Source organism: Anser brachyrhynchus (assembly GCF_964034855.1).
Source record: "Anser brachyrhynchus genome assembly, chromosome: 7".
NCBI classification, from domain to species: Eukaryota; Metazoa; Chordata; class Aves; order Anseriformes; family Anatidae; genus Anser; species Anser brachyrhynchus.
This window is the reverse complement of record NC_137701.1, coordinates 20,596,328-20,614,209: the sequence shown is the minus strand read 5'-3', so window position 1 is coordinate 20,614,209 and position 17,882 is coordinate 20,596,328. Positions and strand designations below refer to the sequence as shown.

The 17,882-nt window shown below is 35.3% G+C and overlaps 1 protein-coding gene across 4 annotated transcripts in view; it reads right to left on the bottom strand.

Annotated features, from left to right (window-relative positions):
• SLC25A12 (solute carrier family 25 member 12) overlaps positions 1–17,882 on the bottom strand; it is a 51,332-nt gene that overhangs the window by 13,670 nt on the left and 19,780 nt on the right. For all 4 annotated transcript variants that reach the window (XM_080600958.1, XM_080600959.1, XM_080600961.1 and 1 more), the window contains 9 exons: positions 16,759–16,898; positions 14,339–14,485; positions 12,941–13,079; positions 11,493–11,586; positions 10,737–10,821; positions 4,893–4,977; positions 4,261–4,419; positions 971–1,023; positions 691–771 (listed from right to left, as the gene is read on the bottom strand). In XM_080600958.1, coding sequence (XP_080457084.1) covers positions 691–771; positions 971–1,023; positions 4,261–4,419; positions 4,893–4,977; positions 10,737–10,821; positions 11,493–11,586; positions 12,941–13,079; positions 14,339–14,485; positions 16,759–16,898 — 983 coding nt within the window. The remainder of the gene's footprint in view (positions 1–690; positions 772–970; positions 1,024–4,260; positions 4,420–4,892; positions 4,978–10,736; positions 10,822–11,492; positions 11,587–12,940; positions 13,080–14,338; positions 14,486–16,758; positions 16,899–17,882) is intronic.

Here is a 17,882-nt window from a genome sequence, read left to right as displayed (position 1 = left end):
GAGTTCTTCATCTCAATGAAAACACAATTTGTTTTTGAACTGTATTTAGATGAGGGATGTAGTTAGGGTCTGGAGTAATGTAGGTACATTTTATATAAAGTAATTTAAACTGAAGATTCGTCCAGACCTGTTATCTGAAAGATAAGACTACATTGTTCAGTTCTTCCACATTTTCATAAACAACAACAAAAGAAGTCACATATGGCAAGTTAAAGACTATTTCTTTTCCTTTTTAAAAACTTAAGCAAGAAATAGTTTTTTAAACTGGCTAGCTTATTTTTTTTCCTGGAAGAAAACTCAAATGTGATCTTTATAATCCATTCTCGAATACTACCTCTATCTTTCCAAACTAACCAAGACCACTGCCCCAAGCAAAACCATGGAAAGGAAGAAAAGGCATCCACCCTCTCTAGCCACACCGCAGCTCCTTTTGTGGAGTACAACCACTGTGGAAACTGAAAGTTAGAAACTGTGCCAAAATAGGTTGTTCAAGTAATTCCAAGGGAACTCAGCTCAGAAGCATGCAGCTTTCCAAACAGATAAAGTACTTTCTCAGTTCTTGTGAATGGGAAAAAAAAAAAGTTCTGTTCAAATCACCAAAGCACACGCACTAACTGCCACTCCAACTGTACTGCACATGACTGAGAATCAATTTTTCCTAGGAACGAACAGTACAGGATGGATACTTACACAGCCTCCAGCAAGGATCTCTGCAGGGAGTGGAATGGAACCATCTTTCTTAGTGAATTTGTCTCTGACAAAGTCATTAACCTAATGAAGATAAAATAAATTACACACAGTTTAAAGTTATTCCTCCTCGTTATTAACCTATATCAAGTACATGTGTAACCATATTTATTAGAGTGCTTTTAAGTGGGCATCTTTCACATATTTTAGGAAATAAATCCTGTGTATGTTAACAAACGAAAAGATGCCAGAAAATAAAAAAAAAAAAAAAAAAGATACGTACAGTTAGCTTAATAGCCTTTTCTGGAGCAACACCTATCAGCTGTGGTAACAAGCCTATAGAAACAAAGACATCATAAGGCAACATTATCTTCCTAATAAAGAAACTAGTATTTTACAAGAGCTCTACAGAAATGCCCTCCTACACATGGGATACCCTTTTAAGTATATGGCAGTTACCCTTTGAGGTAGATGTCATTTATACATGCGAGGCTGCTAGAGCACTGCATATTCATACCTATATGATTTTACGTTAAGATTTTTGTTGAAAGTGGTAATGAAAAGGGTGAGCAGAGCCACTTTCCACAACCAAGTCAAGCCTGATGCTGTTGCTGTACAGGTAAAAAGGTAAAGGACTGAACATACACCTTATATTTGTCTACTCACATAGGAGTTAATCTAAGTTTTAGTTAGAGTTTTTTAGCCCCTTAATATCATTTTCCCATAAAGCTTTCAATTACTTTTCAAAACAGGAGATTAATTATGAGATATACACATAACTATGATAAATTATCAACTATCATCTACTTGGCTCACTAAACCTGAGATTTCTGAAGGCTTTAGTCAACAAAGGATATGAAGGATTTTCACTAGTTCAGTCCAAAATGAAATTCTTTAAATCCTCTTAGTATTATACATTTTTTTATCTTGCCTAGTGGAAGCATTAGTTGGCAGAAACCAATTTTGAAAGGCTCTTGCTCCTGGAAAATAGCTGCTATCAAAATGAACTGCCTTTTGACAAAAGCACATACACCTTTCTAGGAACTAATAGGTTTAAGAAAAAAATCAGTAGATGGCAGTCTTAACTTCCTAACATACAAGATTATAGCAGCGTCTGTTATTTTAAAATCCATTTTCTCCATGCTCATCTTGGAATATGTATAAGATTATAAAACTTAAAGGGCTTATCTTTATTAAAAGTGTTCATTTCTTAGTGTTATTCCATGCTTGGGGAATACCAATTTGTCAGAAATGTTTGCCAATTAACAAACAAAAAATCCCAGGCTAATTATATCAAATATCATACAACATCAACAAAACTGTAACGATGCAGCTTTCCACTATCCATTAAGTGAAAAGAGTAACAGCTGAAAATTCATAAAGAGTCTTCAAAATTCCCAGAAGTTCTTAACCTGTAGATTTTTGTTAGTACTTCCTTAAAAGGAAGCTCAGAGCTGAAGCAGAAAGTGCAGCAGTTAATATATGCACTGTAGTGTTTTCTTCCAACACAGTACTTTCCATGCGATTTACAGACTTACTATGCTGAGGAAAGGTAGTTATTAAATACAAAGAAAGGTTGACAATAACAAAAAGAAATGCTGCCCTCCCAGCCTGAATCTCTGATCTACCATGAAAAGAAAATCCAGTTCTGCAGTGCCTACACTTTAAAAAAAAAGAAAAACAAAAAAAAAACTACCAGACAAAACACCACAAGACAATTTCCCCCCCAGCCTGCCTCCTCCTTTTACATGCAGCTGAACACCCCAGACACACACACTCTGTATTCTACCATGGTCTAGCAAGGGAGCTTAGAAAATACTTCATAATTAGTTTTGAAGTTGGATGCCAGGATTCAAGTGTCATGACTTTCTTGACCAAAAATTTTAAAGTTTGTATTTAAAAATATAAACTTTGCAATATCCATTCTAATCTATTTTTTAAACTGCAGTAAAGAAGTATATTGTGTCATTATATGGGAATACTATTAGGATAATCCAGCGTAGGAATATAAGAACACAGTTACAGAGAGTCAACTCTGTAAATATTTCTGTTGCTTCAGTTTAATACTCTCCTGCAAACACTCTGATACCGAATCCAAGACCTTAGAAACATGCTGACCATCACGCATAATATTTTCAAAAGAACCACACGAACCTTTTATGCTAAACAATCTTAAAGACAGTTATTAAACATATTATTAAAAAGTTTAACAATCTGATATTCCATAAAACAAGCATATTTTTCCTCAAGTGTGAGGCATTGTTTTTAACTTATCAATGAAAAGCATTTGCCAAAGGTTAGAAAACCAAAATAAAAATAACATATAATTAGCTTTAGAAGCTGCTGTGCAAAACCATGTTGGGGTGCAGGAGGGAGAATGGAATCAGTACTATAGAAAAGCACTGTAGAAATCAAAGTGTAAAACAGAGTCATAAATGCAACTTCACGGAGTATTTAATGAAAGATTTGGCAACAAAAATGGAAAAAAATTTACTAGTAAATCATAATCTACAGAGATTGCAGCTATTTCATTAACATATTCACTGACCTATTCCTCTTTCTACTTGCTTGCATTGCAAAATCCTGCAAGATCACCAAAAACTCCTCAGTCAGAGTTCATAGACATGCAAAAACTTCTCAGATACTGTCCTTAAAGGACACTAGCACTGACCAGTGTCTTCATGGACAGAGCATGTTGCAATGCAGAAAAAAAGGCTGTGACCATCACCGAAGTTACTTTTCTCCAATTAAAGAATAAACTAAAGATGTACAGATCCTTATGAAAATTGTGCGTTTTGTATGAAATGACAATAAGAGAATTCGACTAAATAACAACGTAAGACTGACTAGTATGTACCTTCATGTAAGTAACCTTATTGATGTGATAAAAATTACTTCGAAACCTTCTCCTAAGCTAAAACAAGATAACTAAGATACCTTTTCTAACTGATCTAACTGATAAGAAGTTGCTTTGAATTCTTAACCTGTACTTTAGAAGAGTTTTTCTTTTATACGTTACATTATTTATTATTTAAAGTAAATTAGAACAATATGATATATAAACTGCAACATGAATTGCAGGCTGCAATTTCTTGCACGCAGTAGTCCTGCTACCTGCAAAGGTATGAGGCATAAGTAGACTGCCATCTGATTTAACAAGTACCTTTCAAAATGACTGTATTTCTTCTCTTTTAATAAAAAAATATTTGCCATAAAATTGATCTTTATTCCTCACAGGCTAATCTATTCCTGATGTTTGCCTCCAGCGAAAAGTCACAATCCTCAGTTTGTGAGATAATCGTGTCCACAACACTCACATCACAGAGATTAGGACTTTAAACAATCTAAGCACCAAGGAGCAAATCAGTAACAACAACAAGAAAGGCACAGTTTTTCCCAGCAATTATGATGAACAGTGCTCAAGGGAAGTTACATATTCAGCTCTATGAAACAGAAGCAAAATTGTATATGGTATCAAGTTTCCTAGTTTTCCCATAAGACTCTAGTTCCTGAGGTATTAAAAAAAAAAAAGTAGAAAATCCCTAACTTGATACATGTATTTTATTCACTTACCTCTGTAAAGACCAAAAAAGCCTTCAAAACGCAAAACCTTTTTAAAGCAGTCAAAGCTGTTTTTATACATCAACTCTCCTACGACTGAACCGGTGGAACGCTGATTCTGCATACGAGTCTTCACCAGGTCTATGGGATATACTGCCGTAGCACCAACAGCTATGAGAAAGTATTTGAAGTATTATTTCTGCAACATCATTGTTGGTTTGTATATAATTATGATTATTTTCTACAACATTTATTTAAACGCAAAGAAAATACAAGCTGGTAAGGTCTCTGGTATCTTGGAAGTAAGAAAGGACAATACTGAAAATCCAGAAAACAGTCTCAAGGAGAATGGATTTATTACATATTACATAAAACAGTGTGCCCAGAACAAAGACAACTAAATCAGGAAAAGAAGCAATGAGAGCTACCAGTAAAGAAATTTGTTACTGAAGTGAGTAGAGTTTCAGCTGTTTGTGGAGGAATATTAGCACAAAAGCGATAAAGGAATGGCATAAACAGTAGCAGTTCCGCCCTCCAATTCTTCATGTATATAACCAAGAAATGCATTTGAGATGATCCCATGTAGTCTGGCGAGACAGACTACTAACCCAGGCTTGAAAATAGGAACCAGACAAATTACTCACCTCCAGCAATTGAGCCCAAAGTGAACCTGTAAGCTGACTCAGCTACCTGGAGCCAGATAGGCCTGCCTAACTCTCCATAAGATTGCTGTGTAAAGAAAATAAAAGAAAAAATGATGCTTCAAAACCTGCATGGGAAAACAAAGAAACCTATGAATTGGCTTTTGTGAAGTTAAAGAAAGAATGTGATAAAAATTGGTAGCTTTATGTTAAGGAAAAAAAAAGTCATTCTCTTCTAACTTCCATGATCCCTAATGAGGAAAGCATATTTTTCAAACATGCCTTTCATAAGATGTTCTTCCTTACGCATTCCTGGTAAAATAACAACAACAACAACAAACTATGGTCAAGACAAAGTAGATAGATATAGAAATCAAGTTTGCTACTTTTCATTGTGTTGCTTTTGAACTTGCAAGGCCTGGAAACCCCCGTTGGCTCAAATAAAACTCAGTATCTCAAAAAGAATGCAGTATCTCACAGGCGCCATCCATCAGCATGGCAAATATTTTAAGATTACATATACATTGCCACATAACATAAACATGACATTTAATACCTTCAAAACAAGCCCAAAAAAAGTCAATTATTCCCCAAAGCATTGTCCGCAAGACTTTTTCAAACAGTTGATGACTTACAGACACAATGATGACCTCACTCACTTCAATCACATACACTATTATAAATATGTTAGGGTTTTAAATAAATACAAATCTGTACAGAAAATATTTATAGAGATTCATAATCATATTATTAGATGTTTATTAGATATAAGGTAGCTGATAAACAAGATGTAAGTATTCAGAAACTTGCACAGTAAAGTACACAGAATGAGCCAAGTTTTCTTCTGAGCATACATAAGGGCATTAGAGAAGAATTTATACTATGTAGTACAACTTCTCTCAGTTATATAAGTAGCCAAAATACTAAAAGTTAGAACCCATATTAAAGCAAACAATAAAGCCCATCTCCCAAACACAACCACCTTTTGGTCCTTAATAGCAACCTGTATCATTCGCAGATGCACTTCAGACAGCACAGCTGGTATTGATATGGACCTCAGAATGCTACAGAGAGCTTTGCTCTGATGCACGTTTTGAATTCTCCACAAAGATTATTTCACGCAGACATTTCACAGCTAACTCACCAAGGCTTCTTAGCTCATTTATGTTCAGCTTACTGAGGCTCTGAAAAGTGGAACATCCACAGAAACACAGCACGTACTGCAGTGTCAGCAACCCTTTCTGTGCTGGTATTACACTGGATGTGCAAAAATGTGCCTTTATTGTACAATGTTACACTGTGTGTACACAATGTAGGACAAAGGCCTATGAGATTAAGATGCAATCCTTACTCGTAAAAAAAAATACATATATTTTTATATAGTTTTTCCACAGAAGAAAAAGATACAGCTATTACCATTTCCTTCCACAAGACGTTTTCCTCCCCAACAATACAGCTTAATGGAGAAAACAGAAAAAATCTGGATAGCAACAAAACTATAAATTGTACATGTGGAACAGTTTATTAAAAAAATAAAAAGCATAAATCAAATGAATTGACTTTACATGCAAAGAAAAACAACAGATCTGGAAAATTTACTATTCTTAAAACACTAAATTTTCCTGATTTAAAAAAAATCACAAGAAAATAGTCACAAAAATAAATTCCAAAATACAGGGGTATCTTTTGATTCATGTAATTAAAAGATGCGTGCAATAATAATAACCCCAAAAGACTTAGAAACGAAACAGGACTGGTTCTTCATTCCACAAAAATCTTCTCGTACATTAGCACACCTGCTTCCTTTTAGCTGTTTTAAGGTTATTCTTTTTCTACGAAGCTCCAGAGTTCTCATCAAAATCCAGTCACTACATTCAGACATAAATCTTAATGAATACATCACTGGATGTTAAAAATCAAGTTCTTTGTGAAGGAAATGTCACTTTTATATTATTAAATAAGCGTTCACAAAGTTTGCAGTTTACTTGTGTGTTCAGATGGATATGCAAATGAATGTAATTAATGCTATAGCTTTCAAATCATGAATATTTATAAACAGAAAATTACTGTAGCTGTCATCCCCATAGGATATTCAGCTGCCAGGCTTTAAGAAAATCTTACACAATGAAAAAAACTGACAATAAAGTAAACATGGTTGAAAGCAAACTAATTTCCATTTCCACCAAGTCTACAAAGATGGAGTGAGTTCATGTAAAAATATAATTTTCCTTTTAGAAGGGACCTTAAAACCATATAGAAGTGATTAGAGACTTGTTTTCATTTTCTAGGGACAGCTGAACCTCACTGGAATGATATTCTCTCTTTCACAAATGGGTATCTTTCATTGTATCAATACAGTTAAATTAAATGTCCTAGTTTCAGCTGGGATAGAGTTAATTTCCTTCCTAGTAGCTGGTATGGTGCTGTGTTTTGGATTCTGGATGAGAACAATGTTGATAACACACCAACGTTTTAGTTGTTGCAGAGCAGTGCTCACACACAGCCAAGGACTTTTCAGCTTCTCATGGTGCCCTGCCAACGAGCAGGCTGGGGATGCAGGAGCTGGAAGGGGACACAGCCAGCACAGGTCACCCAAAATGGCCAAAGGGGTGTCTCACACCACATGGTGTTGTGCTGAACAATAAAACTGGGGGGGCGCTGCTTGAGCCCTGGCTGGACATCAGTCAGCGTTTGCATTGGGCATCACTTGTTTTGTATATTTCTTTATCATAATAATTATTGTTATTTTCCCTACATTTTCTGTCCTATTAAATTGTCTTTATCTCAACACACAAGTTTTACCTTTTTTTTTTTCCTGATTCTCTCCCCCAACTCACTATGGGGAGGGGGAGTGAGCGAATGGCTGCGTGGTGCTTAGTTGCCTGCCAGGTTAAACCACAACATCAGGTAGTAAAAGGTTCACTTGGGATAAGGTCCAGTAAAAGACCGCTCCTTATAAAACGAAGAAAACGAAGTAACTTTCCTTTTGCTGTGCTCTGTTAACACAGAATGTAGAACAGGATGAAAGCATAATGTATTACTCCACGAGCATGAAAAGAATATGGTCTAGTGATGAGTGAAACTTTTTTCAGCGAGCTTATTTCATAACAGTGTCTAGCTACACAGGTAATTCTGATGTGTAAAATAAAACGAGACAAGTATTTTATTTCCTAATAATCTACTCAGGAAGGTGAGTGCCACAAAAACACTGACTAAAACCAAAGCTGGCAGTTAAGAATGCACTTATGAAACTTCATCAAAAATGCTCTTTAGTCTGAACGAACATTGTATACACATCTCTGCATCAAATAATTCCATCATTCTTGTCTTTAGGAATCCATAGGAAGACTGTTACCACTAAGTAGGGTTCGGACACATATTTCATTGCCTCAGATATGTCTAATTCCTTAAGGACAACAGAACGGTAACATTAAGAACAGATCAGACACTGTGTTTCAGATGAATTTGTTTGAAAGACAACTGAATGACCAAATCCACCTGTCACAAGAGTAAACAGAATAAATTCCAAGTCCCACCTATTGCCTATATTTTATGCAGGAGAATGTTTTAACCACAGCAGTTGAACTAATTCAAGATTTTTCTGTCATTGATACATATCCTAGATTTTCTAGTGGATAGAAAGGTTCCTGCTTAGAGGAACCTAATTGTAGTATGTATACAAAGTGAGCTGAAAAAAGGACAGGCTTTATAAATACAAGCTTTTATTTTCAGATAGAGTCCTGGGACCCCTCATCTGCTGGCAAATACAGGACATTCACGTGGCGAACAAGACATAGGAGGTTTTGTCACTGCACTGTGCTGCCTGCTTTATCTCAGAACATCTAACAGCCGTACTATCTGTACAGGGTAGAGGATGTGAATTTCACCTTTTGGGAGACAGGGAGACAATGTAGCTTAGAATTGACAAGTCACTACTGCCAGCTGTCTGTCCTCCTGCCACAACAACCCAGATGGTTGAGCTACTTGGGAATCAGTTCCTGAATCACTGCAATTCAGGAGCAGCATTTTAACGCACGTCATCACCAGCTTCAGTTCACCATACATGCTGAGCTGCTGGATGTGGCAGTACAGCAGTTGATTCATTAGAAGCTCAGCTGTCTGTGTATCAGGTGAGGTGTAGGCAGCTGGGAACAGAACTCAGCCTCAGCCAGGCTTCGCCTACTTGGGAATCAGAGCCCTTGGGTGTCTTCATGGGCACCACATAAACTCCTAACACTGACTGAGAGAACTGGAGTTGTCCATTGTAAGAAAAACCTTCACAATGAAAAATCGTATTTCTCTCTGAAGTACACAAGGATGTGTTTAGTCAAAATTACGAGATACACTCATACAAGATGTCAAGAATTAGGTACCCTACTCTTCTTTGTATATTACAGAGGGAAAAAGGATATGGAGACATCCTTGGAGCAAAATGCCCTGGTTCAGATGAACACTGACTTTATTGTATTCTCTTGTAAAGCTTACTTGGGAATGTACAGCTCTATGTGGAATTGCACTTCCCTATGAAGTTCTAACAGTAAAAATAAATAAAAGATTGTGCATCAGAAACTTCTAAGATCATATCCTACTTTGTTGTTGTTGTTGTTTTGCATAACAAATACCAGTGTGAAAATGATCTGTGTATTGAATAATTACGTAACCATGTAATTCACCACGTATGGATGTCTTCCTTTCTGAATCCGCTGTGTAACCGTTTCAAGGATTTTCTTGACTGCATAATTAGCTTTATATTATTAACACTTGAATTAATTCCCCTCTGAGTAACCCTAGTGAGAACAATCACCTACAAAATGCTTCAGAAAAAGGATTCCCCTAGCATATACCCAAAATAAAATACAACAGAATGGAATATTTCTATGCACAGTATAAGAGACTTCCCATAAAGTTGCTAGTTTTGGTATCAGTAGTACTTGGGTTCAACCTTAGAAGAAGGTTAAGGTAAGATTTAAATCACAGCTTAACTAGCAGTAGACGGATCTGCTTCAAAAGAAAACTTCTCAATTATATGTTGAACCAAAAACATACAGAAGATAAAGCCTCCAAATCCTGACTTCCTTATCATGTAAACTTGCAAACAATAGTCCTGAAAGTGGGCAGTATGGTACGCAGTAACTATATTGGAAAGTCTAAACATAAGATAAATACCTGCACAATGTTTGGTCCTAATTCTTTAGTTTTTACAGTTGTACAAATAACCATAAAAGTGTGAAACAATTTATATTAAAAATCCCAATGGACAGTCTAGGACTCTAATGCTGTACTACACGTGTGTATTTAAATACAGCAATAACTGTAAAGGTCTGGTAAAACAGCGGGTTAACATTCTACTCTTGTTATTTTCCATCTTCTAATTCTACCATTTTCATCAATCTCAATAAAGCTGAATTCCCCTTCCACTGTCTAGTTCAGAGAGCCAGGAAGTAGAGTAAAATTCAATGATCAATTTAAATAAATGGTTAAGCCAATTGTTTCATCACATTTTTCAAAAAAGAAGACATTTACAATTTTTGCATTTAATACCCATATATTTTTACTATTTTAAATTAATTGTATAATTACAAGGTTAGATTGTGAAGTGAAGTGAATCCAAGTTTCTACACATTCTTGTATCTGAATAGGCCATCACTCAATACGACATCTAATATTGTGTTTAGAAACACACTCAGTATTGTGTCCTAATTCTATCCTTATAGCAATACACACAGCACATTCCCCGTCTTAGGAGTCTGTTTAAAGTATGTTTTTTTAAAAAAACATTTCATATGCATGTACATAAACACTCACTTAATTTCAGCAATTTTATTTGTATATATCACGTCTACCTACCTGCTTCTGGAGTTCTGCCAAGTTGTAAGGTAACGCACCTTCAGCCAGCGGTGCTATTCTCTCAATATCTGCCAAAGTCAAGCGCCTTAACACAAGGCAGAGGAAAGCAAATTACTGTTAGATAAAATAATAAACATATTCAATACAGTATTCCTGGCCACACCTCACAGAATACATCCCGAGTTTAAAAAAACACTCGTCATATTTGAATGCCCATCTAAGAATTCTGCTACACTGCCATAAAGAATTCTTGGAGTTAGAAGGGCATTCTCTTCTTGTAGCTGTTAAGTGGAGATAAAGGGACCTCAGATTATTCACAAGTGAGTCCTTGATTACTAGTAATAAAGGATAATAAAGGGTAATAAAGGGTATAATTCACAAATTAAACAATTTTGCAATTCACATTTAAACAATACAATTGGGTAGGTATTCCTATCCAAGAGTCCACATGCAAATGCCTTCCTGAAACATCAATAAAGTTAAAAATACCAGTGTATTATAGCTTTTTGGGATTACAGTAATGTGTTTTGCTATTTTATATGTATACCTATAATACGAAAATTAGTAACTATGCTTGATGTACACAATTCACTTAGAAAACCCATGCATACACCAAACTCATTTTACATTGAATAAATTATTGTAAAGAAATGCAACAAAACAATTTTTTTAAAAATTGGGATGAAAATGAGTATATTTTTGCATAGAAAACAGCAATACGATTGTTAAATGATAAAATTAATTATTATAAGTTACCCAGTAACACTGTATAAATCTGTAAGTTGGTAGAGAATATCTATTTCCAGTGGTGTAACTTGTCCAAATCGAATTGCAGAGTGGGTAAATTCCTCTGGATTTAAAAGGGAAAGAGAAATAAAGCAACTGTGTTATTTGTCACATTTCCTCTTCATATACAACTTTCACAAATAACTTTACTATCATAAAAAAAAAAAGAGACCTATCACCAAGAAGCAAAATCCATAATGGATGAACATATTTTTAGGAGGATATCTATCTTGAAACAGAACTTTTGAGACATAGAGCAAATCTGACTGCACAACTCTGATTCATGGTAAGAATTCATCATCAAAGTCAACCAAAATCCTCACGCTAGCAAGGTTAATAACACCACACACACAATTTGTGATTCCTTTTTCTGAAGTTCTGTAAAACAGAACAGATAGTGATATTCACAGCTTTAAGGGCAGCTGACTCATTTATCGCCATCACATCCACGTTTCTTTTAACTGCTAGCTCTCAATGACACCGAACTTAGATGTTTATCTAGCCAAATTACATGACACGTTCATGTCATAATTGCCAAGCTACAATAAACAAGTTTTAGCAGTGAAAACACAGTAGCAATTTTCACAACACAAATCCAGACAAGATATATTTATGCATGTGAATCATAAATAAATAAATAAATAAAAAGCTAGGTAATTTGTTAGCACAATTTGGAGTATGAGGACAGGCATTTTATGCTTTTCTTTAGGGATGAAAGGTATGCAGACTGTATGAACTTAAGCCAAGCAAAGAAGGAACATGGCATGCTTTTTATCACACACAGACTTGGTTGGTCCCATCCATACAGGTAATAAAATTAGTGATATAATCTGTCGTAAAATTACTACAAAATCAATCCACTCATGCCTGCATCAAGACTGACACATGGCCACTTTTTGTACATACAGGTATTAATTATGTCCTAAATATAGGCATAAACTTTATGTAAAATCACTCAGGTTCGTAAACACTATGAAGTTATGTATTATAACTATTTTTCTAAAAAAGATTTAATCATAGATAAAGTACCTAGCGCTAAACAATATGGAAATTACTGATAATGGGTTTTTGAACTTAATCAATTCTATCTTATTTCCGAAGTACCTCATCTCTAAGAAACCATGCATATCTTTCAAGGGGTGGGAAAATCCTCAATAATACATTGTCTTGCAGATATCCATTCAAACTAATAAGGTCAGCAAGGTTTCTGCCAGAGTCCCTGTTCTTCTCCCTCAATGATCTGGTTGAAAATCCTTCCTAACCTGGGAGGATGAAAATCACATTTTAAACACCTATACAGTAGTGCTAACTTTGTGCTAAGTCTATGCAGGCCCTGGCTTGCCTTACCCTATACGCACTACCAGATTACAGATTGGACACAACTAAAAAATTTATAAAGTGAAGGAAATATACCTTACCTTTTGTGACTTCAACATCTTTTCTTATACCTGCTATATTGCTGTATATCTTCCTAACAAGATCCATGTTATTCAAAAGGGCATTAAATGCATTGAAGTAGGAGAAGCTGACCTGATGTGAAACAGTTCCACCAGCTACCTTTAAAAATTAAATGAATGTGGTTAAGTACTTTAAGGCTTTTAACAACATCTTATTACAAATTACAGAAACATCCATTTGGGCAAATAAGGAAAGAATTAAAGTTATCTTTCTATTCCTGTAATTCCAAGTATTGGCGGGGAGCACCAGGCATGAACCTATGGACAAAAGTAATTTTAAGCTATTTTTAATAGAAACATGAGGGGAGAATTATTAGACAGGATACTTTTTTTTCTTTCTTTTACAAACTGAATATTATGCAATGATCAGGTAATACTCACACAGAATCATAGAATGGTTTGGGTTAGAAAGGGGCTAGATGGTCTTTAAAGGTCAACTCCCCTGGCATGATCAGGGGTATCTTCTACTAGATCAGGTTGCTCAAAGACCTGTCCAACCTGTCTTTGAACAATTTCAGTGATGTAGCATCCACAGCTTCCCTGGGCAACCTGTTCCACTGTCTGACCACCCTCATGGTAACAAAAATCTCTTCCTTATATGTAATCTAAATCCACCCTATTTCAGTTTAAAAACATTACTCCTTGTCCTGTCAATACACGCCCTGGTAAAAAGTTTTTCTTTGTCTTCCTTATAAGCCCTCCTTATATATTGAAATGTCACAAAGAAGTCTCCCCAGAGACTTCTCCAGGCTGAGAAACTCTCTCAGCATCTTTACATAGAAGTCCTCTGATCATTTTTGTGGCCCTCCTCTGAACTTGTTCTATTAAGGTCCACATCTTCCTTGTACTATTATTCAATGTATCTGATACACACTCTAAATGGGTAACTGAGTATTTTTCTAATAGAGATATGCATGTAACCACTGCTTTAGACAAAGACAGTGACTGATTTCTCGTATCAGGTATAGCAACAACCATTTATTTCAAAGTCTACGGTTAGTACATAATATAAATCCTATGGGAGATGGTATGTCTTATCAGTCAGGCTTTTGCCCCAAATTCATGTTCTTTCTGTGCAAAGTATAGTTTGCCCTCCTTTAGGGGAAAGCACAGTAGACTAACTCTAACTGCTTCCAATAGCACTTTAAGCATGTGAACCAGAGTGCCAAACTTTTCTGCTACTGCATCCAAGGAGTACTTCCATGTTTTACTCTGCCCGCTCTATTATGAAGGGAATAATCTCTAGCACTGAGGAAGTTATAAACAGGTAGGAAAAGACAAAGTGGGAGAGAACCAATAACGTTTTAAGACATTTCAGCTATTAAACCCTGAACTCAAGGCACTTTTCATCAGACTTACTGAAACTAAATTTTCTTCCACAAATGGAGTTAGCATATGTGAGCGAAGGGTAACCATGATTTCACTGAAGTCCAGCCCAGTAATCATACCACTTTTATTTTTGTCCTTCATTGCAAAGGCTTGTCTTGCATGTTCTGACTGCAGCTCCTAGAATTAGTATTCAGAAATAGCATATTAGCAAATTCTGTAACTCACTGTTCACACAACTGTTGCTCATTTTGTATTCTTACAGCATGCCTGAATATATTTGTGCATGTAGACCACAGAAAGACTGCAGTTTAAACTTACAGGCCAGCCCAAATAAAATAAGAAGTCTGCACAATGATTTATTCCATGCACAGATTCATTCCTCTGTCATAGAAAAGGCCCTATTCAACTGTAAGGAAATAGGCGCTTACGCTAAATGATTTGAGAAGTAACTTTCACATACCCATGTCCTGGCTGCTACATATTCCTTTATTAAATACTTACCTGGTAGAGAAACTTCTGATATTGATCTTAAAGACTCAAAGGGAACTGATCTCTTTCATGTCCAAGATTAAATATGATTGGGGTATTACAAATTAAATAACTGAGAAGTATTTGAAAGTGAAAAGGAGGACAGTGAAGATTATGTAATATAGTTCCAGATTGCCCAACAGACACCTCCCATAATGTCAGAAATGGTCACTCATTTCAGGCAATTTAACACTCCTATACAATCTGTAAAAAAATCTTCATATAAAGCACAATGCAGTAACCTAACCTTAATATAATAATGATGGTTGTAAATTCTATGTCCAGAAAAACTTATTTCCGTCTATTCAAGCAAACAATAAAGCACATTCAGCTGTCATTCAGACCTCTAGAAGCAGCTAAAATAATAACCATGTTGTGACAGCCAGTAAGAGGGCAAACTACTGAGCTTATATCACCTCTACAGTAATTTCTCAAGTCTTGTAACCTCAAGATTAAGGTTTTCTAGATCAGATCACAGCAGGCTTTCTGCACCCCATAAGACAAGACTATGAAGAGGAATCTAAAGGGAGGGACAGGAATATCAAACTCATGTACATCTTTTAAATTGTGCAGTCCACACTACGCGTATGTACTAAGGGTCTTTTTTATTATATGATGAGAGCAATAGGTTATTGTATCTTACAAGACAGCATTTTGGAACAACAAACATAAAATCAAATATTTATCATTTTGATCTGGGTTCAACAACAAAAAGATGCTTCTTAGTAGAAATCTGTTCAGTTTTGGTTTTGTTGTTGTTTGTGCACTTGTGTCCCCAGTTTGTGTCTGGGATCACTTAAAATACGTAGCATCAAAGGCAGGACACAGTTTATTCCTTGAAAGTAACACCAACTTACACTGCGCCCTTAAAAGACTGTGCCTAATTCCAGCATCTCAATTTACAATATAGATTTCAGATTCTATCTAGTCACAATTCTCTAGAATCCACTCTAGACCTACTTTAATTCTGGACAATAATTGCAGTGTAAACCAGAGCACACCTATCACTCCCTACTTTTAAGAGAGTATGTTGAAGATATTTTGTAAAAGGTCAGCTCTGGAAGTACATCATCTATTTTTCCTCAGGTCTACTAGACAGAAAACTAGAAGTAACATCATCAGGCGATCACTGCATCTTAACTTACAGGATTCAGTGCGATTACCTACAGTTGTACATTATAATTCAAGAGAAAGAAGTTCACACATTTCTCCTACTTTACTCTTCCACCTTCCTCTATAATTGATGTCTTCCTTTACCTCCTTCTAGTATAATGATCAATTCATAATATGTTTTTCCTGTAACTTTTCAGCTTAGAACAAAGTCCAGTTCTAAGAGTGAGATCTTTTAAAGGCTTATTCGTAGATGGTGCTTCAGCAACATCTCGGAAAATCAGATTTGCCTCCTGCCAAGTTGGCTGCATTTAAGACTAAACTCCCAATATATGTGTAGCAGCATGCAGGATAGTGAGAGGGAAAAAAAGGGTAAGTATTAGGATGATGTTTACAGAACTAAAAGAAATGTTAAACAATCTATTAACTTTACGTGGAAGATTGCACGGTTAACAAAACAATTATAACAAGAATGTAATCTTTCTCTGGTTGAAGTTAGTTTTGCTATTATATTCCTATAACAGAAAAAGTAGACTGCTCAATCCAGTTTAACAACCAATGAAATGGTCAATTTCCTAAAAAGTATATTTAATCCTATGTATTTATAGAATGATATTCAAGTTAAAGTACAATGAGTAAATACTGCTTACAGAACTGGTATAGAGAAATAATAGTTCATCATAACTGTTAGGATTAGTATCAGATAATGACGATCATTACCAGAATAAGCTCAAAATTTATAATGGTATAAATGTATTATTAGAGATGAAACTGAATTTCAACTGTGCTTTAAAAGAAGGTTAATAACTGACCTGCAAAAACTGAGTGAACTCTGAATAGTTAAGATGCTTCTTCCTGTTATGTCCAAAATGCAGTCGAATGAATTCACAGTCCCAGTTGAAGGGAATTTGAAGATGTATAGTACTTTGTTCAAATATTTCTTTGACATTTGCTTTGTGGGAGGAAAAAAACAAGAAGTAAGCTTTGGGGTATAGTAAATCTACAAACATTTCAGGAAGGATACAAACAAATTAAGTTTTAAGTAACTGTTTAAGAAATGCTTTAGTTTGTTAAGAATAATTGCTAACTGAGCCTTTACAGACTTTTGAAAGAACACATTTGCTACGCAATGTGATACTTTCTGTATTACTCCATAAAACCTTGGAGTGTTTTATTTAGTTTTAATTAAGAAGCAATTTCCCTTGTACATGACAAATAAGAGCTATTTTGCATTCTGATACAAAAATCAATAGTGGTTCTCCATCTCTGCCAGGAGTCAAATTAAGCCCTTTATCAAGAGCACGAATACCTGCATTACAGTCTCATGCAATATTTGTCATAGTAAGTATGGTTTGATTGAAACTTGATTATTACAATCACGCTGTCTGAATATGTCTATTGAAGATAGGTATAAGAAATGCCATCTAAAACATATCATTAACTCAGCAGAAAGCACCTTATTAAAAGCTTTTGATAAGGCCTTAGCACAAAAATCGAATCCTATAAAACATAATTGGTAGTCTCAGTTATTAAAATGTTTTAAGATAAGTGAAGACAGAGATGTCCTCTTTTTAAATGAACAAAAAAAAATCCTGTAATTTCAGAATATGGAATTCTCCATATGCATACTATACAACTGCAATACCAGTGCCTACCATATCTGAATTCAATCAAAAGCCTCGTCTGAGAAAAAAGGCTTGCTTTATTCATATATAGCATTACCACTCTGTAATACAAGCCTGTTTTTTGTGCAGATTATCTGACCAAATAAACAGTATAACTGGACATCTATGAATGCATTGTGAACCCTTTTTGAAATCTACCTCAAAAGTACCTGAATTGATTTTAGCATTCATCGGCTAATCTTGAACCTGCTAACAACCAAAATAAAATATGGCATATTGCTCAAATTTAAAACAAAATACACATTATTTTA